Below are 13,558 nucleotides of genomic sequence, written 5' to 3'. Positions count from 1 at the left end.
AATAATGATCAGGAAACAATTCCGGAAAATGAGAATGATATCAGAGATGGTGATGATATGAAGGGGACCTTTGAAAGTGAAACCCCTATTGAGCAATGATCAATCACAGTGGGAAACTTGACAGTATAGAAGATCGTGATGCTTCTCTCGATCTCCCTATAGCCCTGAGGCAAGGCACTCGATCATGTACGAAGTACTTATGCACAGTTACATGACGTACAGTAACCTGTCATCGAGTTTAGGGCCTTTCCCACCAGTCTAGATACAGGGATGGTACTAAATAGCATACAGGCTGCAATGAAAATTCCTGAATGGAAGGCTGTAGTCATGGAAGAATTGAGGGCACTTGAGAAAAATGGAACGCAAGATCAAGTGATTCTACCCGAAGGGGACAAGGCAGTTGGGTGCAAATGGGCTTTTACTATAAAGTATAAGTCTGATGGAACGATTGATCAATACAAGGCCAAGTTGGTTGCCAAAGGCTTTACTCAAACTTTTGGTGCGGATTACTCCGAGACATTCTACACCGTAGCTAAGCTTAATACTATCCGGGTATTACTGTTAGTTGAAGTAAACAAGGATTGGCCTCTGCATCAACTGGATGTAAATAATGCATTTCTTAATGGGGAATTTGAAGAGGAAGTCTAAATGAGTCCTCCCTCAAGTTTTGAGGATCAATTCAAACACCGGGTATGCCGATTGAAGAATTCGCTATATGGGTTGAAACTGTCTCCAAGGGTTGGTTTGACAGATTTACCACTTTTGTCAAAGGACAAGGATATACCCAAGGGCACTCTGATCATACACTATTTACAAAGAAGTCAACTTCAAGGAAGATTGCAGTTCTCATTGTGTATGTTAATGATATTGTGCTTCCTAGTGATGATGATGATGAAATTATGAGACTTAAAGCAAAGATGGCCAAAAATTCGAGATTAAAGGCCTTGGGAAGTTGAGATATTTCCCCGGAATGGAAGTAGCTTGACCAAAAGAAGTACGCTTTTGGCTTACTAAAGGAAATAGGACTAACTGGTTATAAATCTGTTGATACCCCAATTGAGTATAATTCAAAGCTTAGTAATACAGGTAGCAGTGTCCCTGTCAACAAAGAGAGGTATTAGCGATTAGTTGGAAAATTGATCTACTTATCTCACACGAGACTTGATATATCCTGTGCAGTTAGTATTGTCAATCAGTTTATGCAGGCTCCTTATGAGGAACATATGACAGCAGTTGAGTGCATTCTACAATATTTGAAGGGAACACCTGGTAAGGGTCGATGTTCAAGAAGTCCGATAAACATTAAGTTGAAGCTTATACTGATTCTGACTGGGCAGGGTCTATTGTTGATAGAAAGTCAACATCTGGGTATTGCACGTTTGTCTGGGGTAATCTAGTGACTTGGAGAAGCAAAAACAGGGAGTTGTGGCCAGAATTAGCGCTGAGGCTGAATATCGGGCTATGAGTCTAGGGATATGTGAAGAAATCTAGTTGATGAAAGTGTTGTCAGATCTTCATCAAAATAGCGAGCTTCCAATGAAACTATTTTGTGACAATAAGGTAGCAATAAGTATTGCAAGTAATCTAGTTCAGTATGACAGAACCAAACATGTTGAGATTGACAGACATTTCATCAAGGAAAGACTGGATAATGGAAGTATATGCATTCCTTATGTTCCTTCAAGTCAACAAGGTGCAAATATGCTCACAAAGGGATTGTTCAGACAAAGTTTTGATTATTGTGTCAGTAAGTTGGGCCTTGTTGATATTTAGGCCCCAATTTGAGGGGGAGTGTTGAAAATAACATATTAACCTAGGGGTTTTTTCGTAATTTCTTGTACCCTAAGGCTTCCTATTGTCTATTTATTTGGCCTGTTCTCTTGTACTTTGTGTATCAAACCAATAATAAAAAATAAGTCTCAATCCAATTATTATCAAGCCATGGCTTTTGTAAATGCCATTCCTGGTAAGGCTTCTCGTTCCATTAGATATTGAGTTGATAGTTTTTTCATTAGATAAATATGAATGGTAATTTCATAAGTAATTGTAAGCAACCAGGTATATGCAACCTCTTACATTCCTCTTAATCCTATTTTTCACTCCTGGAAAAATAGTCTGTACTTTATGTATTTAGGAATTAATTACATCTTGGGCTTCAAGCCTGCTGTGGTTTAGTATGAATATTCTTAATTTTATTTTGTTTTCAATATTCCAGCGACAAGTTTCCTTGCAGTAGACGCCGCAAAGGCTGAAATTTTAAAGCTTATGTGGGTAAAAGATTATAGTCGTCGTGTATTGTGTTTTCTAAAGCCACCTAAATCTATATTCTTTTGAGTCTTTAATTCCCTATAATCCATATATTTAATTTACTTCTAAAGATATTGAATATTATTTTCACCAATCCTAAAGAATCTAGAGGATAAAATCTGTGTTGTATACAATCGTAACTCTATTTCGTCTTGGAGAAATCTAATGTTTGTTGATCTACATGTTGAGATCTTAAAATGGATGACATTTCTTGCCACATTTTGTTGTTGTGTACTTTATTTTTGCATTTTGTGTTCTTGAATCCACTTCAAGTTAAGAATTTCTGATAAACTGGATTCGGATCTATGAATTTTGTAGTTTATTTTGGATGTATACTTATGGATGTTTGTTATACCGATGGATGATTACGAAGCTATTTAGAATGTTAAATCAACCGAATTCTCTAAGCCTTGTTTGTGAATTGGTGTAAATCGATGGCCAAATGCCAAACGACCCTACTCTCGGTGGATGTGACGATGCTTTCAACACCCTTTTTAGTGAAATTGGTGCTGGAAAGCATGTTTCCTCATGTTGTTTTTGTTGATCTTGAGCCTACTGGAAATCGATGAGGTATTTTGTAATGGCTATATGTTTCTACTTTACATGTTTTTTTGTTTCGTTCTTACTTATGAGACATGAGCCACAAAAGAGGTTTATTTTGAAGTCTCAGATTGTTTTTCAATTATTTTAAGATGATTTTGCTATTTGTGTGTTTGTAGACACAATAAGTATGAAAAGTTTGAGGAAATTATTTAATTCAAGTCATTTAGATGAATTTTTCTCTTAATATTTCTTTTAAAATTTCTAATTTAAAGCATCGTGTTCTAGTTGGACTATGTATTATTGGAACTAGTTAAACAAAATGGATTATTTGGTTTAATCTTGAAATGGAATTGAGAAATGGGATCTTTTAAGGAATGACATTAAAAGATTGGTTATCATTTTACATCCTTATTTTAGTTGATCTTGTTCAATGAATTTTGACGGTTTTTCATGAACCATCGGGATATGTTTTGTGAATATTATTAGGGGTAAAGTATCGTTATGCTTAAGTTTGAGTTGAATATAAGTTTTATATTGAGTTTAGAATCAGTATATGAATAAACACATTTAGTTTGAGGTCGTGATTGTTTAAATTTTATTTGAAGTTATTAATATTACTATGTTTAAGTTTTATATTGAGTTTGATATTGGTATATAGATAAACTCGTAGTTATATTTAAATTTTGTATTAATGTTGCTATTTGTATTTTGTAGGTATCTTGGGGTTTATGTTCAAGCAAGAAGTTGAGAAGAATCAAGATATGTTTTGTGGATATTATGTAATATAGATTTGTATTTTGTAGGTATTTTGGGTTTTATATTATGTGGATATTATGTAATTGTAATTAACTTTGTGAAACTAATTAAATTGTATGTTAAGGTAAAAAAACTAATTAAATGTAAAAGTTATTTATTTTAGTTTATTTATTTAAATTTGTAAGTTCAAGTAGGTTTCAATTGTTGTTTTTTATATATATATACAAATATTAATAGGTTTCATTTTCAATAAATTAGAAAAGTTTTATATACAAAAAGATCATTCCCGATGCCAAATTTTAAGGTGTTGGGAAAAACATAGTAAAATTTTGAAACATTTTCCAACGTCAATCTAGTTTAGCATCGGGAAAGGTAACCTCTCTCGACGTTAAATCAGATTGACGTTAGGAAAGGTACCCTCTCCCAACATTAACTTTTCGAATTTGGCGTCGAGAAAGCCTTTTTCTTCCACATGTCCAACCCTTTGTTGACACCAAAGAAGTGGCATCGGCATAGGATATTTATCACAATACCAATAAAATAATTTTTGGTGTTGGGAAAGGTGACTTTTGCCGACACTACCATTTTGGCACCGACATATCTCCTCCCAATTCCAAGCGTAGTGAGATCCATTATTCTTAACAAAGGAACTTTTTTGCGTCGGGATAGGGTTTTCCCGGCGAGGCTATCACGATGACCTTGCCGATGGTAAAAAAAAAAGCGTTGAAAAACCTTTCCCGATACTTTTTTGACTTTTCTCGACAATTTTTTCTGTCAGCAAAAGTATAATTTCTTGTAGTGAAGTGAACCAGTCGATTCACAGTGTCATAACACGGAAGTGAATCCGTTGATTCACGGTATCATAACATGGAATTGATAGGATAGTAGATTACCACTACTTATCGAACATGCAATATATATACTGTCTCTTATACACATCTAGATGTGTATAAGAGACAGATATAGATATATATATATCATCAGAAGTCCCACATTACAAATCATAAAATATCATGTAGTTTCCATGAAGGAATCAAATTCCTTAGCAGAACCACGTAAACATATGTTGTAAAACCCGAACCCTACTTTTCTGATCTAAGTATGTAAATTATGTAAATGCTACCCAAGTAGGTGATAATAAAGTTATGGCTTGGTGTAGGTGTGAAACCCGAACCCTACTTTCCCTATTTAAATATGTTTATTGTTGAGATTAGTAAAATTAGGGGATTTAATATTTAAGTTAATGTGAAAGTGTAGAAAATGGGTAAAGGATAAGGAAATAAAGAAGGAAAATGCTTAAGAATGTGAAACATGGCTCTCGAGTATTTAATAAGTTAGCCTTGCAAGAAAAAATTTCGGCTAAGTGTTGGCCATGAAAATGGAGGCTGAGCATCCAGTAAACACTAAGACAGCATTGAGTAAATGCCATCGTGCTTCGAGTATGTGTGATCGAGGAAGGATCGTGCATTGAGTACGTGTGATCGAGGAAGGATCATGCATCGAGTATTCCATCGAGCATCGAGTAATTATCAAAATACCATCAGTATTCCATCGAGTAATTACCAAAATACCGTCGATTATTCCATCGAGCATCGAGTTTTGCATGAGCAATCAACTTCAAGCACTAATTAATCAAGTGTGTGTGGTCGGCGGTATAAAAGGGAAGGACAACTTCATGAGCTATTTTGGGCAATTCCTCTGTGCAAATTGAGTGATCTTGGTGTAGTCGAAAAGCTGTGTGAGTCTAGTTTCAGAGGTCGTGCTACTGAAAGAAAATCTCCCCGAAAGAAGGCTGGAGAAGGAAGAAAGTGACAAAGGGTTTAGTTCTTAGGCAAATATGGGCCATCAATGAAGAATTGAAGCTCCAGGTCGAATCACATGAAGTTTTAAGCTGAAATTTTAAGGTAATATTTTCAACACCATTATAAGTAAGTTTTTAGAAGGAATTTTTGTAAGATGAAATCTGAAATTCGAGTTATATATTTTGGAAATTGAAATTGAAAATTGTTGAACAAGCAGACAGCTGCTTTAATTGGGGCCAATGATGAAGATTTGAAGTTCCAAATCAAGCCACGAGTCGTTTTATGCTAAAATTTTGAGATAATGTTGTTAACACAATTCTAACCAAGTTTTAAAGGAATTTTCTTAAGATGAGTTCTAGAATTCGAGTTATTTATGTTAGAAATTGAATCTAGAATTTGTTGAACAAGTAGGCAACTGCTTGATAAGAATAAGCAAGCAGCTCGATAGGAATAATGTGAGCTTGGTTTAAAGAATAGTCTCAAAAGGGAGACCAATGTAGTAGCTAAAGTGTTGTTTTTATGTGTAGGAGCAACACTCATAAAAGAATCTTACAAAGCTTGAGGAAACTAAGATCAAGACCTGTGAGTAACTATAAATGCTTTATAAATGTTTTACAAATTCTTTAGTAATCCATGTTTTACTGAAAGGTTACCTTTATACTAGTTGTTTGATATAAACTTTCCAAGCAACACATTTTTCTAATGATATAAACGCATGCTAACTACAAATTTATGAAGTATGTTTTAGTACATTTGTTGAACCATGCTAGTTTCAAAGGAAGCTTCTATGGCATGCTTAAAGCTACAAGTATTTGTTATGATGTTGTAAAACTCACGTGCTTTTAATAATTACGAGTATGTATTAGCAAATAATATTCTTGAAAGTTATGTTTTAAGAGATCAAGTTTTTAGTAAGCTTGTTTTATGAAAATGTTTTCCTATAAGGTATATTTAGCTCAATACTGAAGTACGAGGAGAAGGTATCTGAGCTATACTACTTGGTTTTTAGTTATGCTATAATTCTGATATTGAAGTATTCAGAGAAGGTATCAGAATAGTTCACCCAGTTTTAGTAATAAGCAATGGTACCCCACTTCAGTTGTGATCCTTGACGTCAGGATCCAGTTTACTCAGCGTGCACATATGACAGTTAATCAGTTCGGTAATGATTGAACCACGAGGGTTCCTTCCCAACATTGGCTTAAAGGTGTTGAACAAAAGAGTTCTCACCTCAAACCAAAATTACGGTTGGGAGGTTGAACAAAAAGATTCTCTCTCAACTAAGGATCAGTTCAGTTATGTTTTCAAAATGATATGTTTTAAAGAGTTTTAAGTAAATGTTGCTTAGTAAAATTTCCAGTTTACATTTTACAGTATTCAGTTCTTGTTTTCAATTCTAAACATGATATTTATGTTTTAAATTATGTCACTCATTGGGCAACCAGCTCACCATATTTTTTAAAACGTTTTCTACCCCCCAGGTAGTGGTCAGATTCCTAACAGTAAGTTGACCCTTCATGAATCGCTCGTAATTGCAATTGGGTTAAATTACTGTTTTATCCTTGTAATTACATCTAATTTCTTAAGTACTACGGATCCCTCTAATGAAAAATTAGCTTATAGTCCAACTATAAACTAAATCCCTCTCGAACCAATGAGAGGTTGAGGCCTTATTGTTCAAGACTCGGAATCAGTTCTTAAGAAAACAATTTTTCTACTTACCATAAAATTGGGAATGAGTGAATTTCATCTTGTCTAGCTATGTTCCTAGCTCCCTACTCGAAAAAATTCTCGAAAGATAGGCTTATTGAATTAGCAAATTTGGTCATTCTCATCCATATAGACCAAAGGACCACTCTCATAGACCAGAGTTCATAACTCACTCTAGATTAAGGTCGAGACACCTATAGTCATCCTGTAAAATGTTAATCTCTTCAATTAACGACATTATAAAGAGAGACTAATCATTTTGTAGTCCAATCTTATACAAACTCTTTGTATAGGATACCTCCACTTGCATGTCTCCATGTGAACGATTAGGATCAAGTTGTTTGTAACATTTTATAACACTTGTAGCAATTACAAAGTGGGTCGTATCCGCAGTGATACCAAGATAAGACACCCAACCTTATCTATATATTACCGATCATTTAGGTTATTACTAAACATGATTCACATGTATGTCAACCAGATACATGTTTAAGCTACATAAAACAACCTCAGATCTTAGTTTATTAGATTGAGTTAATGCAATCTAAATGTCGAATAAAATAACATCTTATTTTATTAAATAAATAATTTGTATACTTTTTACAAACTACGAGAACAACGAGATTTAGGACACCAACCTCATCAGTACAATCATGCATATAATCCTAGTTCCTCTCATGAATCATGGAAAATATACATAACCCAAATCGTGTTTCTAAAATCCATTAAATAACTTGGTAGTTTTGAAGTAAGGCATTTGTCACAAGGGCACCCAGATAATAGCAACACTTGCCTCGAAGTCAAGTCTAAATGACAAACAAATAAACCTTCCTCTTGACTTAGAAAATCTTGACTCAAGACCCCTAAACATAAAACACAAACAACCTTAAATTCCAATGTTAGGGTCTCATTCCAAAGCACACATTCAACTTAACACAAAATTCCACAGCACTTACCTCACAGGTAGTTTGATCCAAAACCTCTTCAAAACTTCCAAATCAGCACGACTCAAAAACTAACCACAAAATTTAGACGTTACACCTCAATTTACAGTATCAATAATCAATCTAATTATCCTTGAAAACTTGTAGGACATAACTTTCACAAACTTTCAAGTGAGAGTGAGAAATTAGCATGAATTAAGGATATAATATAACACATTTTAGCTGTTATCATCGATAAAATATACAATTTGCCAGTTGATTTTTTTGTCAATTTTGTGACTTCAATGAATGAAACGAAAAAAGAGGAAAGTAAGAAGAACAGAAAAAAAAAAAGATGGAGAATGAAAAAAATAACTATAACTTAACAAGAAAAAAAAAGAAGAGAAGAGAGAGGAGATTGAAAAGAGGGAAGAGAATATAGAGAGTTGAGAAGGTGAATGGAAGAAGAAAGGAGAAAATGGAAAGAAGAGCAAAGAAAAAAGGGAGAAATGTGGGAGACTTGGGAGGGAAAGAAGAGAAGAAAGAGAATGATAGTTTTTTTTTTAAAGGAAAAATTAAAAAAAAAAAAAAAAAAAAAAAAAAAAGAGCCCTTGGAGAAAGTGATTTAAAAACCATGGGCGCCCTTGGTTTTGAGCCCATGGTTTTCTCAAAACCATTAATGAGTCTCATTATTTCCTAATAGGAAGAACTCATTTACCCTATGTAGTTTTTTTTTTTTTTTTTTTTAATTTTTTTTTCAATTTTAATTAAGGGTTCATTGGCTAGTCAATCGATCTTCTTCTTTTTCGTTACTTCAATCGACATTAGTCGACTCACACTCTAAACCAACTAATCGGCTTCCAATTGACAATTGGTCAATATTAGATAAACATAGGGTTTTCATCTAAAAAATGATAATGAGAGGAGTAACTCATGTATCTTATAAAGATCTTAAGGTCTCCTTATTTTTCTAATGTAAGATCTTCAACATTCCCCTTCGAGAAAATGCTTCTTTTAGATTCACCACATTTTTGGATCGAATTCTAATTCTTTTTTTTTTTTATTGGATACCCTTTTTGGGCTTCATGAGCTATTATATTAGCTAAATGTGAGGCCCATCTTAAAACCAATTGACAGTGGAAAGAGTAACTCATCTTTCTTTTAAAGATTGTGTGAGGTCTCCTCATGATCTTCTAATGTATAATTCTTAACATTTCCATCAAAATGGTGCATCTTTGGATTCACCATTCTTCGGTTGAATCTTAATTTTTTCCTTTTCAATCAAATATCCATTTGAGTTTCATGGGCTCTCATACTATAGTAGATAAGTACGACAAGGTTCCATTTCACAACAAATTATCAATTGGAAGAGTAGCTCATGTATCTTTTAGAATTGTGAGGTCTTCCTATATTTTCAATGTGAGATCTTCAACATGTCCCCTTAAGATGATGCCTTTGCATTCCCAATTTTTTGATTGAATCACAATTTTTTTTAATCAAATACCCTATTTGGACTTTATGGACTCTAACATCATAGTTGATAAACATGAGGGTTTCATCTCATCAGCTTATAAAACCTAGAAAAGAATTCACTATTTCAATTTAAGAAGAAGAAACATAAACAACATATGTAAGGGATGAGAGATTTAATCTCTCTCTATATATAATTATAGTATTCTTAAAGTACTATTATTTTTCATTTCTTTTTTTTTTTTTTGACAATATACAGGGTGAGAAGATCGAACCTCAAACTTCAAGATTGATAGTTCAAGTTCATGCCTGTTGAGTTATGCTCATGTTCACTATTATTTTTCTAATCACATTGTTATTTAGTTCAACACAATATTGAAGACGAGGGGCGATTCACACCATCCTATCTTAACTAGTTGAGCTATGCTCATAACCCTTATCATATGGGTAAATTAATTAATGTGCATAACATTAATGACAAATAATACAATAATTATTTGTGGTAGCAATCTAAAAGGAGTTACATAAACTCAACTATTATGATTTTTTCTTTTTGGGTTCAACAACCTAAAAGTGGAGAGTGAAATGCTAATTAATATTACTACGTTGTTTTTAGCACTCTCACTCAAATCCATATTTTCTAAACCAATATAACCTAGCTAAAACTCTTATGTCATGTCGTGAAGTTTATTCCCTACATCACTTAACTTTATCTCTATCTAACTTATTTCTCTCCTTAATAACAATGATGCAATGTTTATCTTTAAAATCAAAACAAAATATTTTGAAACTACAAACATACATAATAATAATGCATGATGCAACATTTGACTGAACAAAGTTAAAACGACAATTCTGCAAGGCTGTAACCCAATGGATGTCCAACCAATTTTGCTTACTCCATTTTCATATTCCTTTCTATAAATAAACTTCTCATTTCCACAAACATTTATATCAGGAAAGAAAAAAATCACTGTATTATCCATTTTAATGGCGAAAGTTGGTTTCATTTTAGTTGTATATGTGGTGGTGGTGCTGCTTAGCTTGGCCGCCACCGCCGTGCATGCCCAAGGCACACGCTTCGGCTTTTATCGCGCCACGTGCCCTGAAGTCGAAACCATCGTTAGATCCACCGTTCAATCTCATTTTCAAATGGATCCCTCAATCGCTCCTGGGTTACTAAGAATGCACTCCCATGACTGCTTTGTTCGAGGGTGTGATGCTTCTGTGCTTCTTGCCGGTCCCAATACTGAGAGGACGGCTGTGCCCAACCGTACTTTGAAAGGGTTCGAGGTTATTGAGGATGCCAAGTCACAACTTGAGGATCTTTGCCCGGGTGTTGTGTCATGCGCTGATATTCTTGCTATCGCAGCTCGTGACTCTGTAGTTCTGGTAAGTATTATTGGGTACTTTTCTTATTTTATTGGTTTAATAGGAATATCAAGATCGCAATTTTATAGAAATACGTTCGTAAAATAATCTTGACTATTAATATGTTTGGTTAACATATTAGCATATATTTGTACAATATGTAATAAAAATATCGATTAACTTCTTACGATCATATTGAATCCTTGAAAATACATAAACATATGATGAAAATTTAATACCGTGATTTCGATGCAGACGGGTGGATTAGGTTGGGAAGTTCCGACGGGACGAAGAGATGGTAGAGTTTCATTGGTTTCAGAGGTGAAGTTGCCTGGTTTTTCAGATTCCATTGAAGTTCAGAAGGAGAAATTCATGTCTATGGGTCTCAACACACATGACCTAGTCACTCTCGCAGGTTAGCCACATGATGAACAAACCTTGACCAAAAACCAGTTTGTTTGCAAGGAAAAAGGAAACTCCCACGATGGTTTCACAAGAAAAGTTGTTTTAGTCTTTTGAAAATTAAGACTGTAGTCATTTTGTTTTTTGTTTTTGAAGTTTAAATCTATTTTCTTTCAATTTCTTATAATGGTTTTCATTTTTTTTTTTTTTTTTTGAGTAAAAGAGATAAATTTTTCAGTCAAATTCCAAAAAGAAAAACAAGATTTTAAAAACTACATTTTTTTGTTTTCCAAACTTGGCTTGGATTTTGAAAATGTTGGAAGAAAGTAAATAACAAAACTAGAAATTTAAAAGTGGAAGGAGTGTTTATATACTTAATTTTCAAAAACTAAGGGCACGTATAGTAGGCAATTCAAATTTTGTTTTATGTTTTCATATTCACAAAATTAAGAGAATAAATGTATTTGGTAAATAGTTTGGATTCTGTTTTCGAAAATTGTTTCCAACGTCGGTGATCTAAAAAGTCTTAAAGCAATATTTTTTTATGTTTTCAGTATATTCATATTTTCAATTTTCAATTTTAAAATGCAGAATTTTATTTTTTAAAAAATATATAGCATTTCATGTTATCAATTATGAACTCAAATTATTTTTTGTTAAATTAAAATATGTATCATATAATATAGATATTACAAAATAAAAATTATAAAAAAATAATATAAAACAAGTTCATAAATTAATTAGTAATATGGTTAAAAAAAATTAATTAGTAATAGTTTAAATTTAACCTAATATGTAGTGAGTAACTACAGTTAGTTATATAGATTGAAATACATTTTGAAAAATTGTTTAAATTAAAATTTACTTTCTGAATTTGATATCAAACAAATAGCTGAAAACATCAAATACAATTATGTTTTATTGAATCATTTGTTTTCAAAATTTTATTTTCAGATTACATACTAAATCGACTATAAAATAAAAAATGAAATAGTTATACCTAAGTTACCATAAGCATAAATTTAAAAATATAAACTAAAACAAAATAATTATTATCAAACTTGCTTCAAATTCACACCACCTTCTTCTTCGCCAAACCATGTAGGTGCCCATACCATCGGTACCGCATCGTGTCGTTTTTTCAGTTATAGACTCTACAACTTCACGACGGTGACTAAAAGCGGCGCTGATCCGGCCCTGAACCCATCGCTTGTCGGTCGACTACGAGCACTTTGCCCTCAAGACGGAGATGGCTCAAACAGGGTCGAACTCGACATCGGTAGTCCCGAAATATTCGACCTGTCGTTCTATAAAAACTTGAGAGATGGAAGAGGGATCTTGGAGTCTGATCAAATGCTATGGAATGATGACTCTACTCGCCCTATCGTTCGACACTACTTGGGTATGAGAATTTTAAGGCGGGTTTCTAGCTTTAGAGTTGAGTTTGGGAGATCCATGGTTAAAATGAGCAATGCACAAGTTAAAACTGGCCTTCTTGGTGAAATCCGTAGGGTTTGCTCTGAGGTTAATTGATATGTTTTAGTCTAATATTTTCAGTGTTTTTTTTAAAAAAAATTTAATTTATTGTGTGTGAGTTTTTTCTTTTTTTTCGTGATGATGTAGCTTTTATATTGTTTTAATGGTAATAATATAAGATGTTACGATAAGAGAAGATGTTTTGTGTTACTACGTGAGAGTTGATAAATTATTTGAACATGCTGTAACAATGTAACCTTTCATTGTTGGATGTAAGAAACTATAAAAGTAGCTTGAATATGATTATCATGAAGTAGCCAAGTTGTAAATTTAGCTTGAATATGATTAATGTATTAAAAAGAAAGTATAAAAGTAGCTTGAATATGATAACCATTGTGACTTAATTGAATACTTTTTTTTTCCAACAATGAAGTCGATTAGTTAGTAAATTTAGCAAATTTAGTGAAGATACAAATTTTCTAACATTCTTAGGGTTTTTTTTAGGTGAGTTTTACTTAATTATCCATAATACTAAATATGGTCATTGATATTTCAAAAAATAATAATAATAATAATAAATAAAACTGGTAATTAATAATTTGAAATTTGGTTTTCTTGATTCTTGTTTGTTAATGTAACATAGATGAATTAATTAATAATTGCCATCTTATTTCCTTTTTTTTTATACTTTCAAATTACAACTTGTATTTTTATGCAATTTTTGAAATGTTAAAGAGAAATCCTTTTTTTTTCAGTGAGAGGTTTTTTTATTTTATTAAATACATGGACTTGCCCATT

The 13,558-nt window shown here is 32.8% G+C and overlaps 1 protein-coding gene across 1 annotated transcript; it reads left to right on the top strand.

Moving 5' to 3' along the window:
- Positions 1-10,481: 10,481 nt before the first annotated feature.
- LOC120078459 (peroxidase N1-like) lies at positions 10,482-12,817 on the top strand. The gene is made up of 3 exons (XM_039032727.1): positions 10,482-10,903; positions 11,138-11,297; positions 12,390-12,817. Exons 1-3 carry the CDS (start codon positions 10,502-10,504, stop codon positions 12,815-12,817), a joined length of 990 nt encoding a protein of 329 aa, XP_038888655.1. The 5' UTR covers positions 10,482-10,501.
- The last annotated feature ends 741 nt before the right edge of the window (positions 12,818-13,558 follow it).

This window comes from Benincasa hispida, chromosome 5 (assembly GCF_009727055.1).
Source record: "Benincasa hispida cultivar B227 chromosome 5, ASM972705v1, whole genome shotgun sequence".
Lineage (NCBI taxonomy): Eukaryota > Viridiplantae > Streptophyta > Magnoliopsida > Cucurbitales > Cucurbitaceae > Benincasa > Benincasa hispida.
This window is presented reverse-complemented; position numbering and strand designations above follow the sequence as displayed.

Coding starts and splice junctions, on each gene's coding strand:
- LOC120078459 (XM_039032727.1), top strand. CDS start 10,502: ATGGCGAAAGTTGGTTTCATTTTAGTTGTATATGTGGTGGTGGTGCTG. Junction 10,904..11,137: donor CTCGTGACTCTGTAGTTCTG/GTAAGTATTATT, acceptor ATTTCGATGCAG/ACGGGTGGATTAGGTTGGGA. Junction 11,298..12,389: donor TGACCTAGTCACTCTCGCAG/GTTAGCCACATG, acceptor CAAACCATGTAG/GTGCCCATACCATCGGTACC.